The 24,990-nt window shown below is 32.3% G+C and overlaps 1 protein-coding gene across 2 annotated transcripts in view; it reads right to left on the bottom strand.

Annotated features, from left to right (window-relative positions):
• The window catches only part of FBXL17 (F-box and leucine rich repeat protein 17), a 511,980-nt gene that overhangs the window by 33,094 nt on the left and 453,896 nt on the right, over positions 1-24,990 (bottom strand). For both annotated transcript variants that reach the window (XM_051994853.1, XM_051994863.1), the window contains one exon: positions 2,012-2,154. In XM_051994853.1, coding sequence (XP_051850813.1) covers positions 2,012-2,154 — 143 coding nt within the window. The remainder of the gene's footprint in view (positions 1-2,011; positions 2,155-24,990) is intronic.

The following is a 24,990-nucleotide window of genomic DNA, read 5'->3' as shown; positions in this document are numbered from 1 at the left end:
TATAAAATATAAAATTGTATATGAATTATATACAATGTATAAAAATTATACAATTATACAAATATAAAAAATATTTGTAAAATAATCTTTTTAATATACAAATATTCTGCCATTGTTATTTTAGTTTGGAATAATCAGCATATAAATCCATTCAGGAAATATCCCATATGCATAGATTGAAGAATTCACTATTTGTATAATTATTCCAAAAGTTGTGTTATCTGAAAGCAAAGGAGCTATGAAACAAAATACCTGTCCTGGAAACTAAACTCTCATCTCTGACAGCAAGAATTAGTGGACCAAAGTATTAACTACTCAATACTGTAGGTATTATAGAAAACAAAGATTTTCTAATTCTGTCTGAAAACTTTAAAATCCAAAGTAAATACAGGTATGTTATATATAAAAGAAAATGTAAATTCATTTACATTGTGTCCTTTACAATATGATGATAAAAAGGAAAATAAATAAACACTCCATGCTGTTGGGGATACTGATTGAATCTTCTCCTTCACTGAGCCTCAAATCTATATTATATTAAAATACTAAATACTAAAATAGACATGTAACAATTTTTCAGCTGACTATAGTAAATCTCATGTTGGCTAGTACATGTAGTTGAGATGCTGCTATTCTATAGCATGTAGGACACATGAGTTTCCATACTTAAAAGTTGGAGGCAGTAGTACTTATTTAAGAAATCTAAAAAAGAATAGCTTACACAAAAGACATATCTCTTTTTAAATAAACATTTTGATGTCAGGTATTTTTTGCAGTCTCATTTTAAATGGGCAGGGAACCAAACCTGTTGTCATTATTTCTGAAGCCCTTTCAAATGTGTTTTTTTGTGTTTGTCTAACAATAATAAACTTAAACTAAGTTTTTTAGGTAAGCAACCAAGTAAGTTAAAAAGAATTAACAGGAACTTTACAATGTCTCACAGTTATAGATTAGCTACTAAATCAGGCTGCTTTCTAGTCTAGACTGGAGATTATAATAAAGATTTTATAGCGTAATCAAATTGTAGAGGACAAGCACTGATTTGTATTTTTTTATTTTTATTTTTTGCAGTTTAGTATTATTGTTAAGACATGCAAAATGACACAAAACAAAATGAGACAACAATCATTCAGACCTGACCTATTTCAGTTCTCCACTACCCAGTGTTACATTTAGAAAACTTAGGCCATCATTTACTTTGTATACTTATACAAAGTATACATCATATACTTTATATACTTAGTTTTACCTATTTTTCCTAAATTTACCTGGAACTAGCAATTTAAAGTGAAAAGTAATATACAATCATAAAACTTTTCTCAGAAAGTATCAAGGGACAAAATATTTTGGGAAAAGGCTGAAGCCAAATTCTTTCGTAGACACCACTGGCTTTTTTAAAGTATTAAAACATCTATCTGTGTTTGACACTACTTCATGCTACATCTTCATTTGGAGTTCACTTGATGCTTTGTTTTGTAAATATCTAATTTATAGAAAACACTATATATAAATTATAACATAAGTGTTTGTAGCTTAAGACCCTATTAAACTGTAGGTTTCATGAGGGCAGAGGCCAATTGTTGACTCCCACCCCAACTCTCAGCTCCATATTATGCACATTTAATAGCTGGTATTATACACACTTGATAAATATTTATTAATTGAACAAATAAATAGATGAATCACATGCTGAGGGACATGACATCCATGTTGCTCTGTGATTTAAACAAAACCATATCCAAAGTGGTAGTAATAAGCAATGTACTCATAAAAAAAAAATATTTGGAATAGGTCTGAGTCAAGAAATATGAAATTCTAGAGAAAGTTCAAATGTTAGAAACCTTAAAATTAAAGCCTTATTGTCTAGTTCATTCTGTCTTTAGATTTAAGGATATGGGGTTATAATTGTTAAAAAAAAAAAAAAAAGTAAAATTAATTGATACTGATATTATCAGGCATTTTCAGGAATCTTCATTCTAAAAATTAATTGAATTGAATACAATTTTCTTACCTTATCACATCGCATCAGCCCTAAATATCTGAGTGACTTGCTGCTCTGTGCAATCAGGGTGGCTCCTTGATCTGTAATTTCTTTACACCATCCAACATCTACAGTCTCTATTGTCATGCTGTATCGTCCAATGGCTATCAGTGCTGCAAAAATGAGAAGGATGCAAAGAGAGAAGGAAATTGTAAAAATTCATAATGGAAACTAATGATTCAAAAATGATTCTGTTTTCAATGACTTTGAAGTACTTCATATGTAAATTTATTTTTTCCCAAAATAGAATCATATTTTAATATTATAAGAATTTATTCCTTTAAAAGTCTTAATGAAGGAATGAAAAAAAAAACATTTATTAAGTGTTTACTGTACATCAAGAACTTATAACAAACAGAAAAGCAAAGATAGTTTCTGTCACTGAAGAACATTCTAATAAGAAGAGACAGAAGTAGTGGCCAAAAAAGGGATATAACAGGAAGAGACAGAAATAGTGGCCAAAAAGGGATATTTTGGTTTTGAAAATCTCAAGGATGGTAAATGGAATAGACCAACACACTCCTTTGCAAGAGCAATGACAGTATTTGATTAGGATTCCAGAACTGGGAATTCAAGAAAATGGTGGTGATATATGTGGAGTAAAATGAAACATGGCTGGGCTTATATGTATGTTGCCTATGTAATAGGTACCAGAAGTCTTCCATGGCACTGTTATCCTTTTATTAATCAATAATTCCAAATTATACATATTTTTTTCTTTTGAAAGAATGTATGTTAATTAAGTAGCTTAGTGGCATATGACACAATCATCATATATGAATTAGGGAATCTGGGGTTACATCTTTTTGATTTTTTACTAACATAACATCTAATACACAGTAGGCTCAATAAGTACTTGTTGATTAAGTGTTCTAGTTTTATATCAATACTTTTAATAAAAAGTACTTTAAATACTCATCTAGGAGAAAGATAAATTAAAGCGAATTATTAAAAATCTTTTTTTTGGTTTGGGGTTAAGAAACTACAAAAAATAACTGGAAGTTAGGTAAGTATTCTTAGAAAACTAGCTTTAAACACTCTTTAGAGGTGAGCTATACTACATACAAATTTTTCTACCAATTGGCATAATTCTTTCCATCTGTTCACATCTTGTAAAATGTAAAAGAATATAACATTTTCCACATTAGTCCTCCTTAGTGAGTCCTATATTTCCCCTTTAGGAATTAAGAATAAATTACATATACTGTTGAATTTAATCTGTACCATGCTACAGTTGAGTGAAAGGAAATGCATTTGTTATGGTAAATTTCCTACACTTTATCAGAAGCTTTCTCTTATATTTACACACAAAATAAATGCTATAGTTTCAAAACAATGACTTTATCTTGAGTCTACTTAAATTTTCAGAACCTTTTCATTATTAAAGCATAAGAACCTTAATCACATCATCAAATTATATGTGCTTTATAAACAATAGTTGCATGCCATCCTACTAGAGGAATCTCTGAAATAACCATTTATGGGATATTTGGTTCATATATATTTATTTACATCTTTATCATCATATATATTAATTCAGGAATAACAAACAAATTTATCAGATGCACTATCACAAAAATTTAAACTGTTTAGTAATAATAACATCTCTTCCTCCCACAACCATACTCCCCCATATTCCCATGCTTCCCTTGCAGTAGTGCTCGCTAGTCATCAGTAAAGAAAAATACAAAGAATGATGTGACATTCCCATATTTAGATTTAGAGCTAAAAAGGAACTTAGAGACATAGAATCCAATTCCCTCCTTTTACAAAGAGGGGAACTGTACCCTAGCATGGTAAAGTGACTTCCCTAAGATCAAATAGGTATTAAGAATGAACTAGTCACACAACTGAAGGCAGTACTTTTTCAAAGTAAAAAGCTACCATTTAGTAAAATCTCTCTTCTCATGGCTTTAAAGGATTAAAAGAATTAGCAGTGACTATAACTTTCTTTTCCCACACAGAATCAGATCCATATGCCTCGTTTATAACAATTTACCCAGTTACTCATTCCAGCATGTTTTTTTATTATTCATAATGATAATATTCTCATGAATAGTTTCTCCTCAATAAAAATACTAAATAGAAAAGATTTCACTAAGCTTTCTGTGTTGCTTTGAATCTATCATATACTTTTTAAGTATATTTGAGTAAAAATAAAAACACGACAGGGTGCCTTACTAACAAATAAGATTTACTGAAATGAACTGAATTACTCTTTTTGTGGGATAAAAACCTAATCCTTTTTCAAGGTATTACCATATAAAAAGGATAATTATTAGTCTTGATGAAGTTATTATCATCTTCATAAGAAACAAGCTCAGCATTTTACTTTTTATTAACCTTACATTCTCTAGTGCAACCATGGTGATATAATCTTTACAAATGTAATTCAATCTAACTCACAAAAATGCTAACCACCTGTAATACACTGTTAAGCTCTGGATTCATGAATACATTATTTGAATATAACATAGCCAAACTGTGACCAAAATGGCAAATTAAAAATATCTCACCATTATGCAAAACAGAATTTTGTTCATTCAGATGGAGATCAGTGAGATATTCCAAAGTACAGTCTAAATAACTAAAATGTCTACAGAAGCTGTTTTTAAAAAAACAAATGGAAATGAGCCAGCAATGAACTAAATCCTAGTTTAGCTTTTGTTTTCACCAGCACCTAACAGCTCTCCCAGAAGTTAACTTTAGATGAAGGGCAAGAGACAAAGTGATACTGAACAGGAATCTCTTCTATTATATATCTGAAAAGTGACCTTCTAGCCTAACTCCTTAAAACTCCACTTGCGGATGGAATTTCATTCATTGTGAAGAAATTTTTCCTAATATCAAGCCTAAATTTGACTCTATGCAATCTCTATCTATCCTTCTTTGTTCTGCCTTCTAGAACCAAAAAGAACAAATCTGATCTTTCTTCTCCATGACAGTCATTTTAGTATCCAAAGAACCATAAACAGCACCCCAAAACAGCCTGGAATAGCAGAACCAGCAAAAAAAGCAGGATGAAACAATCTTTTAGCTTAAGAAACTTGAAAGAAACTATTTCTTGGAAGAAAGGTCTGTCTCACTTGGGTAAAAAGGGAACACAGTCTGGGGAAGGAAGCATCCCAGCAAACCAGCAGCAGCAGCAAGCCCTACCTCAGCAAACCAGGGAGAGATCCTAAGCAAGCACCAACACCAGGGTCCCCCAAACATCCACATGCCTCAGAATAGCCAAGGGAAATGGGTACACTCCAGTTCTGAGAACCGCCACATATTTCAACACAGGCCTGGGCAAACAGTTCCACTGGCCAGATCTCATAGTGATTCAGTATAGCCACAGGGAAACGCAAAGCACCAGATACAGGTGTCCCCTGTGAGTCTCAGGACAACATCAGTGCAGCACCAAGCAAACAGTGGGAATCTGAGACAGTGATTCTTCCATCCCAGCAGCAGAGCTCAAATTTAAAAAGATGAGTAAAAAACAACACAAAAAGAATTTGACCACAAGGAGTTATTATGGTGATAGGAAGGATTAAGACAGAAACTCGGAAGAGGACAATAATGTCAAAATACATGTGGGCAAAACCCCTCAGAAAAATGAGAAGTGGTTTGAAGTGCAAAAAGAACTCATGGATAAGCTCAAAGAAAGAGTTTAACAATCATAAAAGAGAGGTAGGAAAAAAAAAAACCTGGGAAAAGAAATGAGAGTGATGCAATAATTCTTCTTTTCTTCTTAGAATTATGAAAAGAGAAGAGAATTATTGGAAAACGAAAAAGAAAAAAATGCTTAAAAAATAGAATTGGCCAACCCCAGTTGTCCAGAGGACACAAAAATTGACTGACGAAAACAATTCCTTAAAAAGTATAGTTGGCTGAATTAAAGAGGGAGTACAAAAAACTAGCTGAGGAAAACAACTCTTTAAAAGTTAGACTAATGCAAGTGGAAGTTAATGACTCTATGAGATATCAATAATCAATTAAACAAGTTCAAAAGAATGAAAAAGTAGAAGAAAATGCAAAATACTTCACTGGAAAAACAAGTGACCTGGAAAACAGAACCAGCAGAGACAATGTCAGAATTGTTGGACTATCTAAAAACTATAATCGAAAGGGGGATGTAGACAGCATCTTTCAAAGAAATTATCAAAGAAAACAGCCCCGATATCCTAGAACCACAGAACAAAATAACTATTGAAAGAATCTGCCAATCACTTCAAGAAAGAAATTCCAAAATAAAAACTCAAAGCAACATTATAGTCAAATTTCAGAATTATCAGATCAAAGAAAAATATTGCAAGTGGCCAGAAAGAAATACCAGGAAGTCACAATCAGAATTACACAGGAATTAACAGCTTCAACATTAAAGAAACAGAGGTTATGTCACATGATGTTCCAGAAGGCAAGGGGGTTAGGACTACACCCGAGAATCACTTACTTGGCACAAGTTAGCATAATATTCAAAGGGAAAAATGTTCATGCAACGAAATAGAAGGACTTCAAGCTTTCATAAGGAAAAAACCAGATTTGAACAAAAAATTGTTCTCTACTATCAATACCCCAGAGAATTCTTAACAGGGGATAAAGATAAAGAAAATCTAAGGGATTCAATGGAGTTGAATTATTTCATCCCTAACATGGGAAGATGATACTTGTAATTCTTAAAAACTGTGCCACTAATAGTAATGTACTGATATAAAGTGAATTTGAGGGAATGTAATTAAATGATGAGAAAGAAGAGAGAAGAAAGAACAAAACCCTATTACATTGGAGGGAAAGATGGGAGGGTGGATGATGGGTATCACTTGAACTTTACTCTCATCAGTATTGACTCAGAGAGGGAATAATAGACACAATCAGTTGAATATCAAAAACTATATACTGGACAGGAAAATAGAAGGGGAAAAAATAAGGGGGGAAGGGGAGGAGAAAAGGAAGAAGAAAAACTGGGATAGCAATCCTTATCTCAGACAAAGCAAAAGCAAAAATAGATCTAATTAAAATAGGGAAGGAAGGAAGCTACATCTTGCTCAATGATACCACAGACAATGAAGCAATATCAATACTAAATATATATGCATCAAGTGGTATAGCATTCAAATTCTTTTTCTCCCCCATTCCCATGGCAGTTGGAGTTAAGTGACTTGCTTAGGATCACACAGCTTATAAGTAAGGTAAACTAGTAAATTAAGTCAAATCTGAGGCCAAATTTACACTCAGGTTCTCTTTAATTCCAGGGTCTGTCCTCTATCCATTGTGCCATCTAGCTGCCTCAGAATCCAAATTCTTCAAGGAGAAGTTTTGAATGAACATCTGAATGAACAGGTTACTAAATGAGCAAAGTTTTGGATGTTCTTGATTGGTTAAACATCTTAGAATCTATATATATTATTGATGTCCAATTGATGTTAAAAATACACATATATATTTTCTCTCTCTTTCTCTCTGTGTGTCTCTATCTGTGTTTCTTTCTGTCTCTCTCTCTCTTTCTCTGTCTTTTTCTCTCTCTCTCCTCTCTCCAGTAGATATTACTCAATAGTACTCAAGAGTAGATAGTTACTATATTTTTACATATCTTCTGTGTAAGATAAAATGTATAGTTTCCAAAGACAAAATTCATAGTAATTTTTGCTGAGAGCACAGATTATTCCTTAGATGCTGAGACCTATTTTAATTATAAAACTACTAAAGGAAAAATTTTAAGTAACAGATTAGATATGATATCTAAAAACTAGTATTACTGTCAAATTAAAACTAAAACAACTTTACATATAAATGCTAAGAATAAAAATATATTTTCTTCCTTATAGAAGCAGTGTTTTCTGCATTTTAACAAGCTAACTATGTATTGTGGATTCTTTTTCTTTTCTCTAACTATATCATCTGCCCCTTCCCCCTCCCCCCCCCCATGTTTATACTTTAGTAAAATCAAAAGAAATGACTTAATGCTCTTAGGAAATAGGCTTTCAATTTAACAAAAGAATCAATATTTTTCATATGATGCCTATATAAAAATCTTTGGTTAAGAAATTTCTTGGCACAAATATAAATAACTATGCCAATGTACCTTTCCTTTTGTGTGTATATGTAAACTAAATAGTCTAAAAGGCAAAGTAATGATGGAAGAGATAAAGTTAGTCACTAGCTGTGGTTATTTTATTTACATAACAATTTCCTAAGCTTCCAAGTACAGAACTCTAGAGAAATCAGTGTACTGAAGAAAAAAAGATCTAATCAATACCTTGTAAGGGTATCATCTAAATTTATTTATAACTTTTGTAATTCAAACAATTGTACATATCTGTGTCATGGTGAGATTAGTATAGAAAAATTAGATTTGGAAGAAATTTGGAAATAGTTTATTTTATAGAAGGTAAAAATGAGGCCTATTGAGGTGAAAGACAAAGCTAAGGTTTAACCTTGTTTATTGACACCAAACCCAGTTATTTTTCTATCATAATACGTATACTACACCGATTTCCTCCTGATAACATAAAATTGCTATGAGGATCCATTGAGTTAACATGTAAAATACTTTGCAAACCTTAAAATGCTAAATATTTGCTAGCTATTTTTTAAATTACTTTTCCAATATAATTTATATTATTTACTTAGCCAAACATAGTTACCAGTTCAGCTCTCTTTTAAAAATATTAATATTTCTGTACTTGCTAAGGAATGAAAGTAAGAATAGTTATTATAAATTTTTGTTATCATTGACTTCATAGCCAGGGATTATTTTCTGTTACAAACAATATTCTGACTAAAAGTACTGGAAAAGAAACTCCTCGCTATCCTCAAGAATACAAAACTTTGATATACAAACAAACCTGCAAAAACACATAAGATTAAATAAAAATTTTCAAATGATACTTTTTTTTGAAATGTTCAGAATGTGGGGTTTGTTTTAGGGTGACAGCTTTCTTTGCATTTCTGAAGATCAAATACAAAGTTGAATCTCTAGTGGTGGTTAAAATGTTAGTGAAAATGCAATACTGGAAATATTTCTAGGTACTCATTGTGAAGAGAGCATCAATATTAAATATATCTGCTTACAAAGTTCAGAACTGTAACAGAGCATTATCTAGCTCACAGAATCAGCTTGCTCTGCATTTGACCTTTCTCGCAGAGGCTTTTCTACTGTACACATTAAATGGAAATATAAACATTATTCATAGATTGCATATGCTTTCTCTACCATGATAAACTAGCAAGTAGCAAATAAGAGTTCACGAGAAGAATTTCATAAAACTTTTAGTGCATTCAGAATCAATAGTAAACATATTTACTTAAAAAAAACACACACAAAGATTAAGTACAATACTCGATTGCTATGTAGATATTCTTTAAAACATTAGTTTCAAATGTGTAATTAACTCTTAGAAATATTCAGTCCAAAATGAATCAAACCCATAGCTCTTGCTTTTTGTTAGTGCTGTTTTTAAGTTGTAACCAATACCTTTAATGGAATGTTAAGATCCCCTGACAATTCTCCTTATTAAAATTTACAATTCAGTAAACAAAAAGAATTCTTCACCATCAAATGACAGTCTAAAGAAACTGAATTCAATGATTTTTTCCCCCTCTTCTGGCCTATATAAATACACATATTATTTATCACAAAATTATGTGCTCTATTTTTTTTTTAATCATCCTGTCATTATAAGTAGATTTCATCATTTCTTGAGCAGTGTTTTTTATTTATTCTGGTCTATAGATATGGGAAAATGCAGATATATGTTTCTCCCCAAGTACTCCATTTTCTATCTTTCTCTGATTAACTTGGTGTATACCAATGAAAACAATAACAATTTTAAGTGATTTCAAATGGCAGGGGCAAAAAAATCCTTAGCATCCAGACTAGCAGTGCAGCATGATATTATTTTTGTAGCAAACCTAATGCTATTGTTGAGGTCTAGCTTTGGGGTACCTAAATGAGATTAGGGTTAAGGTCTAGTGGCAGGTTTGGGGTACAGATTCGGCGCAAGGGGGTCTAGTAGGTTTATTATTAGATAAGCAAAGTTAAAGTATAGGCGAAGGTAGAGATAAGGAGGGCACTGGACAGAGGGTCCAGTGGACAGAGGGTTCTCACATGGCGACCATGTTTGGAATCTCTGCAAAGAGGGGCTCCCAGCGTGGCCTTTTTATAATAGGAGACTTAGCTCGAGGGGCTTTCAGGTGTAGCCCCAAAGTTGGCTCAGATCCGGGTGGGGCTGGGAACAGGTCAGATCTTCTATTGGAATTCAAAGGGATCAGGATTTGTGAGTTAAAGGGCAATTTACATTATTAACTAGGAGAGGATGGGAATCTAGAAAGGAATCTTTCCCGCATCACTACTAATGTTGTAGGTGATAAAAACACATATACTGACAGGTCAGTCAAAATTATGCCAGTTGGGAGAAGTACTTCTATGATGAAAATAGGCCATGTAGTCAAATAGGACTCAGAAGGGGAGGAACATATGGAAAAGCATCATTAGAATGAACAGACTTTGAGCCTAATCTAGATCTACCCTAAAGCAAATTTCCTTTGTGAAGTTATTCATGAACAAAATGGCAAGTGCCTTTAAAAAAAAAAAAAAGAAAGAAAGAAAGAAAGAAAGAAAGAAAGAAAGAAAGAAAGAAAGAAAGAAAGAAAGAAAGAAAGAAAGAAAGAACCTAAAACACGACCAAAAAAACCAAAAAAACAAAAAAAACAAAAACAAAAAAAAAAAAAACCCAGAGAAACAGGGCCCTCATTTACATTCTCTTCCTTATGGTTGCAAACTTCTTGAGAGCTGTTCTGTTCCTTTCTTGTACTATTTTTTCCCCCATTATATAACTATCTCCCTGATTTTTCTCTCTGTATGCTTGTGAAAGCTGTCAATTCAGACACAGAGTTCTTGGTCAAAATGGACTTCCTCAATAAGTAAGGCAAGTTATATTTAAAAACTCCTGAAAGTTGTGGCTAAAGCCTTGGAAGAGGGCTATAAATTCTGTCTATTTCCTGTTCCTTCAAAAGTTGGAAGACTGTACAGGTAGTAGACCGACCACTGGATCCAATTACCCACTTAAGCACTTGCATTAAACTCTTAAAATTATCTAAACAGTTAAATCTAAGAGTAAAAAGGGTGTCATCCATCCTGTGCTGGTTAGGGGTATTACAACTAAATAAAAACAATTCTCCTTGATACCAATCATTTCATTTCAAAGTAAATGTATATAAAATTAGGAATTGTATATATTCCTGAATCTCAAGAAGCATCCTGTTTTTAAAAAGGTGATACTCGATTACTTTATCTTTCAATGAAGTGGATCTGTGGACTGCTGCAGCCCCTAAAAAGGGTTTGATCCTTAGTTTATCTAACAATGGAAAATGTAGGCCAGTGATTTCACTAGAAGTACTAGGTAAGGAAATTCCCCGGCTACCAAAGTAAATTGATACCGTCTCTTTAATTTACTTAGAGATCAGATTAAGCTACTGGGGTTTGAGTGACTTGCTAATATGCTGGAGCCAGAGCTAGAACCCAGACTTCTGGGTTCCTAGCTTCAATGCTGGGCTCTCTATCCCATTTTTCCTTACCTTAAGGCTGACTACCAAGTTAAAAACACACACACACACACACACACACACACACACACACACACACAAACACACACACACAATGCATTACTTAATGGATTTCTTAACACCTATTTGGCAATTTAAAGATGTTAAAGAATTGTCTGAGACACTGAAAGGTAAAATAAATTGCCCAGAGTTACACAGTATTATTTCAGAGGTGAGACAAAGTCAAAACTGCCTGATGCTAATGCCTTGAAAAATACAATGAATTTCCAAGATGGAGGAGTGTTAAGAGGAAGGAAAAGTTTCTTTTAGGAGATACTATTTTAACTGAGAATTTATAGACTGGGCCGGAGAAAGCATTCTACAAGAATGACACCCTGTACAAAGTCACAGAGAGGGAAGATGAAAGGTGTATAGCGAATACCAAAAAGGCTAGTTTAGATGGATTGAAGAATGCACTAAGGAGAATAATATTTAATCAATCTGGGAAGACAATTTGAGATGAACTGTGGAAAGCCTAAAGTGTACAACAAGGGGATTTGTAGTTTATCTTTAAGGCAACATGGGAACCACTGAACCTTCTCTAACATAATTTTAGTTAACAGGTTATTTTGGAAATTTTAGGAAATCTCTAACAAGAAAACGGAAATGGAAAAAAAGTGAAGCTTAGAGAAATCATTTTGCAAATCAGATAAAGGTTTGGTGGAGTAGTGTTTTGGAACTTTTAAGCATAGTGAAGGGTGGCAATGTCCAGAGACTGATGAGGAGAGATAGGAGAAGAAGGAGGGAGGGAAGAGAGGTATAAGAAGAAACGGGAGCAGGAGAAGATGGAGGAAAAATGAGTAGAAAGGGAAGACTTACAATACTATCCTGTTTCATAATTCCTCTGATGAAATTATTATCTATTGAGATGAGAATCCTTTACTTTTGTTCCATCACCCTTATTCCCAACTCTGTATTTCCACAAACTCTCCTTCTGATTCTGGAATCATTGATCATTGTGTTAGAAAATCCTCATCTCATCCTCAACTCATATTTTGGAGTTCATAACACCACATACCCGCCCAGTTTCTTCAAGGAGCTTATGTTCTTTTCATGCGAGTTGTGGTCCCTTTAAGAATTGATTCATTCCTTTCTTTCTGATTCCCAACCCCAACTAGCTGATCAATCCAGGAAGTTAGGACCTTTGATTCACAAATCCTGGTCCCTTTGAATTCCAAAAGAAGATCTGGGCCTGTCCTAGCCCCCCCATCCAATCTGAGCCCCATTCTAATGATCTTCAGGTTTCCCAACCCCCACCAAGTAAGCTCAAGCCCTCACTGGAATCCAGCGAGGAGCCAACTTGGGATTCCCCCCACAAGACCCTTTAGCTAAATCTCTCATTATAAAAGAGCCAAACTAAAATCCTTCCTTTGCAGAGGTTCCAAACATGCTAGCCTTAGCCTGGCATGCCAGACATCTTTGTCCACTGGAATCCCATTTCTGGTGTCTTTTTATCTCTTCCTAAGCCTATTTCCTTAACTAGACTTTAAACTTACTTCCAAACCCCATAATAAACCTTTTTTATCAATCTAGCTTTTCGGGCCTGTAAATTCCTTTGCAGGGGACTTGCGCAGTCACTAGACCTCATTTAACTCTGTATCCTTGCACCAAATCCAAAGGGGTTGCAGGGGAGCTCTATTTGACTCCCTGTATCCTGAACCTGACACTAGACCTCAATCACACCCTAATTTCATTTAGGTAACCCATATCTAGACTTTATCATTTTCAGTATGGGCTGTGAAGAAGCTCAGGATCCTAAGATGCCAAGGAAAAGATTGAGTTATGTCTCAAGGATTGAGGCACATAGGACAAGCTAGTGAAAAGGCTGAAAGATGAGAGATGGGATGAAAATTAATCAGAAGGCAAATTTGGTGAATAAAATGTATAAACAGGAGTCATATATATATATATATATATGTGTGTGTGTGTGTGTGTGTGTATTTATAATTTATAATAAATATAATCTATATTTATATTATAATATATGAATAATAATAATATATAATATTATATAGACATGTAATTTATAATAAATAAATACTGTGCATATATATAAAACAAATACAGTGCTATAGGGATGATTCCAAAAACTGGTTAGTGCTAAGTAAATAATTACAGTATCACTATACAAGTACAACTGCACTGGGAAATTCGAGATTTAAGAAGATTATAAGACAATTTGTCTTACTTAAAAACCAAGTTACATGTTTGAATATGTGTGAATATATGAACTAAAACTGAGAAAATGTTTAAGATAAAGATAGAAAGGAATGTGGGTTTGCTGATTTTTTTGTCTTCTTCCTCTCGTTTAAAAAATCCTTTATTATATGGAATGGTTCTGTAGGAAAAAGGAAGAAGAGGGAAATAGGAAGAAAATCAGACAATGTAAAAACAAAAGATATCAATAAAGTTCATTTAAAAAATAAATCATGGTTACAGAATAGCTGTGAATTTTTCATTTTCATAGATAAAGTAAAACAATAAATATTTCATTTGAACTTTAAATCAACCCTATAGGGTTGGTAGTATAGGTGTCATTACTCCCTTTTTACATATAACATTTCTGAAGATTATACTCCAATTCTTCATCATGTCACAGAGAGACCCCCACATTTCTGAAGATATCACCAGAGATCTGACAAGCTCTGCCACTCTCTCACTATGGCTCTGGCAATGGCCTGAGTCTACTTCCCAATGTGTTTAGTAGACTGGCCACTGGGTGATGTGAATTTTTGGCCAGGGCAATCCATTAAACAAATTAAAATAAAAAAGACTATCAGTTTGTTTAACTTCCTCCTACTTCTGTAGTGATAGTAGCACAAATGAAAGAAAAGAGGCCGTGATGTAAAAGGTAAAAATCATTTATAAAAATCTGCTTGACCATTGGTATTCCAAAGGTGAGATCCTTGCCCAACTGACAAACTGTTGGACTTTCATATATGCTTACTATAAATTAAAGCAAAAGAAAGAAGGAAGTTGTAGCTTATTGACAGATGGCTCTTTGGAGCAAAGAAAGGAATGGGCAGGGTTGATTTTGTCATGCATCTAAATACTATTTCAACACTGCTAGACCTATACTAAAAATAAATCACAGAAAGAGGGAAAGACCCTCTGTATTAAAATGTACAAAAAGTTATATACAAAACCATTTATAATTGCTTCTTTTGTGATGGAAAAAAACTGAAAACTAGGAGGATGTCCAACAATTGAGTGTTATATAATACAATTGTGCTGCAAGAAATTAAGAAATAGGTGACTTCAAAAAGACATGGAAAAACATATCAGGACTTTTATAAGCTAAAAAAAAAAAAAAATCAAATGAGTAAAACCAGAAGAATAATGTTACAACACTGTAAAAAAATTTTTTTTAAAGCTATAACAATTATGATCAATAAGATAACCATTCATGATTCTAGAAAGCTGATGATAAAACATGCCATTCATTATAACATTACAGAGAGGTAATGGATTTAAGGTACAAAATGAGACATTTTTTGTGTATAGTCATTGAAAGAATTTGTTGTGCTTGACTGTATAGCTATTACAATTTCTTTTCTTTCCCAATGGAATGGGAATATATATGGGAATATAATATGAATTTTTTTTAAAAAGGTAGGGGTACAAAAGATATGAAATGCTGCATGAACTTTCAGATGAGGTCATTCTATGATTATTGTTATTATTACATCTTCTATATTATTGTTATTATTATTATTACATGTATTGTTTTACTTTTTTAAAGACATGTTCAACAAACAGCGAGTATTCTGTAAATATAAAAAACCAAACATAAAAACCCTGAAAATATAAATATGTAAAAAATTAAAAATAGGATATCTAGTCATCTTGCACTGCAGTACTAATGGTAAGTAGCTGCACTAAGCCCACCATAAAAATAATTGCAGCTTAGAGACTACCAATGGTTCTTAAGGATGAAAATTATATAAATTTTATGAAGATCTCAGTAAGACTCTTCAAATTAAATTAACATACAATGTGAAATTTTAATAGAGGCTGGAAAGAAGAAATATGAAAAAAAAACAGTTCAGGAAAATGTGATGAGAAAAGACAAAAATCTGTCAATTATAAAGAGGTCTTTATACCTTTCTCTTCAAGAAAAGAATTGATAAGTGCTGGTCGTGGTAAGTACCAAATAACTTTATAATAATAAACTTTGAAAAAAATTGATTAAAAAAAACTTTTTTACGGGTGTAATATTTATCCTGGAATCAGTTGTCTGTGTATAATCAACCAATTAGTAAAAAAGCAAGAATAGTGGAGAAAAAAAAAAAAAAAGAAAAGATGACATACAATTGTTTTATCTCAATCCTGACCTCTTTAAACAAGTTACAAGTAATGAGAAACAAAGGGAAAACACCTCAAAAAAGAAATTAATATCTTTTAGAGTAATTTTAAAGAGAGTAGGAATAGGGTCTGGACTGGTAATTTCATTGGAACGCTCAAATGAAAAGAAAATTGTTCTATCCCTGTGAGTTAGTACCTTTTCTATAACTTGAAGAGAGCTATTTAGCTATAGAAATGCTTAAGTGATTGTCCAAAGTAGCATAATACAAATAAATAGGTCAATAGATAGATCAAAAGAGATACTTTATGTTTATAAATCTTAAATGTGCCCTGAACTCAAATCTTTCTGACTCAACTTCCTATCCACCATACCATATTGACTCACACATTTATTTTATATAGAAGTTAATAAATAGTGAATATTGTCTATCTATCCCCATAATAGAAAGACCAGAAGAGCTCCAGTAATGCTTTAGTTAGCAAAACTTTTAACTTATATTCAAAACTGAGATGGCAACCAAAGGCTGTAAAGTATTGTTTCATAAAAACAGAAAAGCAGAAGAAGATAAAAATCAACTTAAATAAAGTTTGGCAAGAGAAACAATTAAGCAAAATTATGCCAGAGATAATTAAGAATAAAAATAAAAGGAAGAACACAAATAGAAGAAAAATGGAAAAGATCTGTAAAGTTTACTGTAACAACCAGTTTCACCAGAGTTAGTCGACTTACCACACTTGAATAGAAAAAAAAAAAAAAAAAACCCACAGTTCTAAAAGTATTGATAAAAGAAGTAGAAATGGCTGGAAAGAGCACAAAGATGGGATAAGAAACCAGATATTGTCAAGAATATATAGAGGGAAACTACATTATGGGAAATATAATTGTGAGAGGGGCAAGGGCTAGATATGCAAAGTATCTAAAGGAGAAAAAAAAAAAAAAAAAAGCCCAAAGAACTATTCCAGGTACAAATCAAAGTATAAGGCAATATATCTTGAAGAATGCAACAATAATCTTGAAATGGCTATCATGGCATTTTTGATAGTAGAAGAATTGCTATAGAGTTTAGTAGCAGTTCAGCTCATGTAGCTACTGTCAGGCTACACGCACAGATTGTTCTGTTTAGTTTTGATGATAAGCTTGATTCCTTTATATTATCATTTCCCTTTAATAAGTGGCTTGAAACATTTCTTTTCCAACTTTATCAACTTAGTAGTTGATAGTTAATGTCTTGGATTCATTAGCTCCACGGAGATATCCTCAAGAGATAAAAGACAGTTATTCCCAGGGCATACTCAACTTGACATAAATATATTTTTGTATGTTGAGTATTTAGACAGTTAATAAATGTTTATTAAGAACTTGCTACTTATCAAGCCCATTGCTAATAGAGTTCACATTCTAATGGGGGAAACAACATATAAATAGCTAGATACATGCAAGATATATTCATTCATAAGAGACAAAGGGACAGGGAAGCTAGTAGAATCTCTTTTGTATTTGTATCCACAGTGTCTAGAACAGTGCTTGTTGATCGATTAATAAAATCAAGACAATTTGAGGAGTAGGGCTTAGCAATAAGAGAATCCTGAAAGGATTCTTGTAGGAAGCAGCACCTCAGCTGAACCTTTAAAAAAGGACAAGGATTCAGAAAAGCTGAGATAAAGAGTGAGTATACTACTTCAGGTATGTGGAATAGTTTATGAACATGAAGTGGGAAGAGGTATATGGAGTCCTAAGAAGAAATATCAGGCTAGTTTGGCCTGATACACTGAAACACTAATTGAGTGAAGGACAATAACATGAAAGCTGGAAAGGAACATAGGAACCAAATTGCAAAGAACTCTATATACAAAGTTTTTGTACAAACAAAACTAATGCAGACAAGATTAGAAGGGAAGCAATAAACTGCGAACACATTTTTACAGTTAAAGGTTCTGATAAAGGCCTCATTTCCAAAATATATAGAGAATTGATTCTAATTTATAAGAAATCAAGCCATTCTCCAATTCATAAATGGTCAAAGGATATGAACAGACAATTCTCAGATGAAGAAATTGAAACTATTTCTAGCCAAATGAAAAGATGTTCCAAGTCATTATTAATCAGAGAAATGCAAATTAAGACAACTCTGAGATACCACTATACACATGTCAGATTGGCTAGAATGAGAGGGAAAGATAACACGGAATGTTGGAGGGGATGTGGGAAAACAGGGACACTGATACATTGTTGGTGGAATTGTGAACACATCCAGCCATTCTGGAGAGCAATTTGGGACTATGCTCAAAAAGTTATCAAACTGTACATACCCTTTGATCCAGCAGTGTTACTACTGGGCTTATATCCCAAAGAGATACTAAAAAAAGGAAAAGGACCCATATGTGCCAAAATGTTTGTAGCAGCCCTGTTTGTAGTGGCTAGAAACTGGAAAATGAATGGATGCCATCAGTTGGAGATGAAGTAAATTGTGGTATATGAATGTTATGGAATATTATTGTTCTGTAAGAAATGACCAGCAGGATGAATACAGAAGGATTGGCGAGAGTTACATGAACTGATGCTAAGTGAAATGAGCAGAACCTGGAGATCATTATATACCTCAACAACAATACTGTATGAGGATGTATTCTGATGGAAGTGGATTTCTTCAATAATGAGAAGATCTAACTTAGTTTCAATAGATCAATGATAGACAGAAGCAGCTACACCCAAAGAAAGAACACTGGGAAATGAATGTACTGTTCGCATTTTTGTTTTTCTTCCTGGGTTATTTTTACCTTCTGAATCCAATTCTCCCTGTGCAGCAAGAGAACGGTTCAGCTCTGCACATATATATTGTATCTAGTATATACTGTAACCTATTTAACATGTAAAGGACTGCTTGCTCTCTGGGGGAGGGAGTGGAGGGAAGGAGGGGAAAAATCGGAACAGAAGTGAGTGCATGGGATAATGTTGTAAAAAATTACCCAGGCATGGGTTCTGTCAATAAAAAGTTATAATTATGGAAAAAAAAAAAAGAACTTTATATACTAAACTGAGGAGTCTGCATTTTGTCTTATAGACAAAAGAAAGCAATATAGCTTTGTATGGGATAGGGATGGGGCATACTGAGTTTGATTAATTATAAATGCAGATATCAATTAGCATTAACTAGAGTTCAAGTTTGATATATAGATATGAAAGCTATTTACACAGAGATAACTGTGTTATAACAGTTATAACAACTGAAAACATTTCTGCAAATTTTCTGAAACATCTACATAAGTAAGAATGTTTGCCTAAGTACCTCAAAAGCAGAAAAGCAAATGTGTCAATGTTTGTTATATTTTACAGATATATATTTAACTGAAGAGATTACTTTTAAGTAAAATAAGCTATTAGCACATATTTGTTTCAGTACATATCATAGCATGAAAATTTAGCTTAGTTTAATGGAATAAAAATCTTCCTAAAATGTTATTGTGCATAAATTTTCTTTATGCTATCATCTATAATCACACATGCGAGAAATATTGAATTTAGCCAACTCTTTTTCAGGTATAGGAAAATGTATTTTTAAAAAATCAGGATATGACTGAATAAACCTCTAAAATTAGTATTACAAATATTTCTGCATAAAAGTCACAAATAAAATTAATATTGATTTAGGAAATTCAATGTATACTTAACAGAAGGCTTGAAATTATAGAATTTAACATTATTTTAGACATGTGAATTTGCTCTTCATAAAAATCAATTTTTCCTTTAAAATATTAGCTTTTTCTTATTACTAAAATCATTAAATTTCTTTTAAATATAGCTAATGTTTGTGTAAGTTTTTGAAAAGTTTCTTGCTAATGTATAAGGTCACTAAATGCTATAAAAATTTTCCTATGTACAAAATTGTTGCTAGTACTAAAAAAAAAAAAAATTATCTTAGAAACGGTGTGCAGATCTTCAATAAATGAAAAAAAAAAACATTAAATGGCACCCCCAATTTGGTATGCCAAAGTTTCTTATCAACATTTTCTATTTAAGTCCTTCATCTCCTCTTGCGAAGCCTAGAGAATTTCAGGTGGAGCTCTCTTACTAAAAATGAATCTCTCTAAAAAATAGCAACTTGCTACCATGGAGAAAGACCAGATAGAGAAAACTACAAAACTCTTAATTTCTGGAACATATTTTATTAAATGATAAATACAGTAAACCTCTTCAGAGTGAGCATTTCTTCTTAAAGGATTAAGAGATTTGTAATGGTACTATCCTATAATAATAAGGGGATTATCAAAAGCAAACTGTTTTCCATCATCTTTCTCAGAGCATATTATTGTAGCCATGAACATAAGCTACATTTTATATTTAGTGAATGACTATAATGCTGGACAATTTAACTGTGTTTATATCAAACTCACATAACATTTTTCTTTTTTCTTTAGTACATTGTGAATTTCAATATCCACATACATGGCAGTTTCATTTATTCTGGTATTGCCAGAGAATGATATGTTTTACTTAAGGGAGTTTTTCAGATAACTACCTTATTTCTAAGTACCCCAACTTTTTTATTTTAATAACTTCAAAATTTTAACTATTTTGGTGGAATTTTTTCTAAGAGTAAGAGTTTCTTTTCTAAGCATTTTCCTAGTTAATGAATAATAATTAATATACTGATATGAAAGATAATTTTTTGCCTCTTAGGTAAAACTCAAATTTTGTATTATTTTATCCACCACTGACGTGTTCATTGCTCCTCAAATCTTCTTGCTTTCCATTTATTTATATGCTTAGCTCCTATGATCTGTACCTTTTCATTTCATTTCATCTCAGTCACAATGAATATTATTCACTATATTTGAATAGATCTTATAATTTACAATAGATTTGAATATTATACTGCAATGGTATCAAAGTTAGAAATAGACTGTACATATTGACTTAGAAAATTAACATTATCAATGGGTTTTATTTGTTTTATTTTTATTTTATTAAACATTTCCCAATTACATTTTGATCTAATTTGGGCTACACTCTCAGGAATTTCACTTGTGCCTCACAAGTATGACACATTTGTATAGCTAATACTTCAACTTGAAGGTGATCTATGATATGTTTATAAACAGAGATATAGATCTGTTGAATTATCTTGTTCTCTCTATCCAAATTATGGGAGCAATATGGGAGCATGTGTTAGCTTTATCTAGCTATTTTGTAGTATAATGAAAGTGATGTAGCACAATTTAGATAGCTAAGCCTATTTTACAGCCAATATAGTTAATAACATATTTTTCAAATTGGAAGAGTAAAGTTTCATCCCTGAAATTTAAAAATTTACCTGCTGAATTCATAACAAAAATTATTCATATGACTGCCTTACAAGGCACATCGAGAATTCAAATGCACATAAACACTGACCAAGTACAAGATACTTGAGAAAACAAGACTAGAAATAGCAGCCACATCAGCCAAATGACAATTCAGCATGCAATTGACTTATAGAGAGTTTTACTATATAACTGCATTTAAGTGAATATGTTCCATGCAGGCTGTTTTGCTGAATGAAGCACATAAGCTAGGACTTCACAACATATAGAAGAATAAGACAATAGAAGTATTATTCATGAGGGACATTAGGAAAGTTAGTTTGATGCAATTATAACATACATGAAGAGCAGTAATATGTAATAAGGCTGAAAAAGTAGGTTTGTGGTTTTAAATACCAGATAAGTTTATATTTGATTCTAAATGTATAATAGGGAGACAGTGAAGTTAATTACTGAGTAGCCAAGTGATATAATCTGACAAGTGGTTTAGGAAAACCACCTTGGCAATTGTTTGGAGAGGATGGACCACAGTGACAGGCCTCAGACAAGAAAGCCAGTTAGTAGGATTATAAAATAATCCATTTAGAAGAGGTGGTAAGTCATTTAAATGGAAAGAAGAGGATGGATATGAACAATGTGAAGAAGAAACAAAATCTAGCAACTGATTGTTTATATGGAGTGTCTTGCACATAACAGCCATTTCATAAATGTTTGCTCTTTTGAATTGAAGAAATTCTGTATGTCTGATGTGAGGAGTTCAATGGTTTCTATTAATCAAAAAAACAAAAAACAAAAACAAAAACAAACAAAAAAAATTTAATGGATATTTGCTATAGATAGAATATTGTATTAGGCACTATGAAAATGAGAATTTAAAATAAAGTAATATAAATGCTGAATGCAAATAGGCATATATAAACCATATTAAGTATACCTGAAAAATCATAATGAATATGAATCTTGTTAAACTATATTTGGGTAGAAATATAGCAGCAATTCTTCCACATAGTATATAAAAATTAAAAGATCATTTTTGGGTCAGTCCATCTGGAATTATTTTCATAATGGAATTCCATATCACAGTTTTTGGGGTGGAGACTTGCCTTTTAATAAATTCTGTATGTTTCATATTTTCTCTGGGCCTCACCTGCCTCAGGCTATTGAGGCCTCCCGTGGTAATTTTGTTGGTATACCTTTGTGCATGTGCGCCTTTGGGCAGCATTTCTTGAGAATGAAGTATGGGACCACAATCAAACTCAGCAGGAATATAGGGCATGACCACATCAGGGAAACCAATCTAATATGATGCCCAGAGGAACTAAAAAGGAAAAGAGTCAGACTGCATGCCTAAAGCAGATCTACTTTTTTCTTTCCTATAAGATTTTAGCAAATCTGGTTAAATTCCCTAGATCCAATGTACATTTTGACCTTTTCTTGGAAACTAGATGACAAGTCATTCAACTAATAAGAAAAATTTTCCAAAAAAATGTATTTTCAAAAAACATGCTTCTTCAGTATTTATTCATAGGTACATATATTTATAGTAAAAAGGACTATCATAATTGTTAGGTTTTAAATATTAAACCAAAATTGCTTCAAATACATAATACTTTTTAAATATATATCAAGACTAAATAAATTATAGTAAATAAAAAAAAAGATGAAGCTCAATAACAATTTCAAGAATTAACATAAAAGGACTATATGAATGAAATAACCATATAAAATATGAAAATGAGGGGAATATCTTTATACATCAGAGGAAAAAAAAAGGTATTCAATAAGTAAAACCACAAAAGCAGTGAAAGAAATATATTACTCTTTCCCTAAAAATCTTTGCTTATCAAACCAACAAAAATTCCTTAATTTTAAGTTTGCTATCACTTATCTTTTCCTTTATTATAGTTTCCATTACACTTAGATTCATAAATTGGAGATGAATGGGATAAGAGAAGCTCATCTAGCCAAATGCTTCTTTTATTGGTAAAGAAAAAATTAAATAATCACCAATATGTACATAACTCTACTATTTAAATATGAGGTAATGAATGAGATTATCACCTTCTGAGATATCTATTTGGAAGGGTAGAAGACTCATCTGATTTTTTTAAAAGTTCAGGTCAGTTTTATTCACAAACATTGATTAAGCACTTAACCAAATACAGAAAACTTTGCTAGTTTTAGGGAAATATAAAAATAAATAAAATGACTCCTCATTTTCACAGAAGCTACAATTTTGCCTATTAAAAAAGTCATTATATTATACTCACATTTTAACGAGAGTCTATAAAACCATTTAGCACAGTTACAAATGTAAAATAAAACTTTAAAAAAATAGTGATCTGTTTTAGTGTAGGCTCAACAGACAAACTTATCAAAGTCTTTAATAAAGTGCCATGCACTGTGATAGGCACTGAGGATACAAAAGTAATCTTTGCCCTCAACTTGCACATACATAAGTATATGCAAATATATAAGTAAAATAAGCATTGTTGAGAGAGCTTATCCTATAACCAGCAAGACCTGAGTTAAGAGCTGCCAGTGTCAAACACCACTTATGTTATCCTGGGCAAGTCACTTAACTTTTTAGTGTCTTACATGATGCCTTAAGACTTTGAGTTGTAAGGAAAATGCCAACTTGCATGGGTAGAGATAGGTTCCTCATCATGGAGCTGTCATTTGTCAATAAATTCACTAATCTAGTCTCCAATCTTCAGAGCAGAGATTCTCAAACTTTTTTGATTCAGTATGTCTCAGAAAATTTCTTAGTTAGAAATATCTAATAGTTTAATTTCATAAGTAGTTAAATCAAAACAACTTAAGTATTTATATGTTAACTTATTTAGCAACTTAGCCATTTGAAAAATAATACACACAAATTTTTTTTACTTTATTATTAAATAACCACAATTATACACTGATAAGATATGTGTATATATTGGGCACTACAGTTATCCCTTCCACATTGTGGCTTTTTCATCCCATTGCGATTTCAATATATGTCCAGTTGGCATAATAAGTTAAATGGGAATTTGGGGGGAGTTTTATGAAAACTGCAGACAATACACAATGGCAAATGACACAGAAAAGGTTCCGAAGTGCATAAAGTATATTGTAACATTATATAATATTAACTCAAGTTTTATAGAAAAATACTGCAAACATCCCATTAAAAAAACTTCTTCTTCAGACTTCTTCTCCGGTATGAAGGGAAGAAGATTTTATATGGATTTTCAAGATCATGTACTGCCCTCCTAACCCTTGCAGGACAGAAGGGACAACTAACTGTACATAGTTTTTAAAACCCTGGCATCTCACTGAACACTGACATACTGATTTTGGGGTAATATTGTGTTTTTGTTACAGTAACCATAAGAAACCCAACTTCAGAAAGATATGTTACAAAAAAATTCAAGAAGTTATTGAAAAAAAAAAAAGAAGCAAAAAACCCCCAAAAACCCAACCCATATCTTGAACATTAGAGAATTTTATTGAAAGGAAAGTAGTGCAACGTAATGTTGACACTGTGAACTATCTTAAGCTGATAGTTCTTAATGTCCAACAGACATTAAGCATTATGGTACTTTTCATGAAAAGTTAAAATGGATCATGTTTCCCCTAAGAGTTATTCTGCAACACTGCCCTGGGTTACTCTGGCACACAGTGTAAAGACCTCAGTTTTGGACAAAATGAATCTAAGGTAATGTTGTGGGGAAAGAATAGATGGTATTGCTTTAGTACTTTATTTAGAACTATGC

This window comes from Antechinus flavipes, chromosome 1 (assembly GCF_016432865.1).
Source record: "Antechinus flavipes isolate AdamAnt ecotype Samford, QLD, Australia chromosome 1, AdamAnt_v2, whole genome shotgun sequence".
In the NCBI taxonomy this organism is placed as follows: domain Eukaryota; kingdom Metazoa; phylum Chordata; class Mammalia; order Dasyuromorphia; family Dasyuridae; genus Antechinus; species Antechinus flavipes.
The sequence above is the reverse complement of the archived record's forward strand: the minus strand, read 5'-3'. Positions and strand labels throughout refer to the sequence as shown.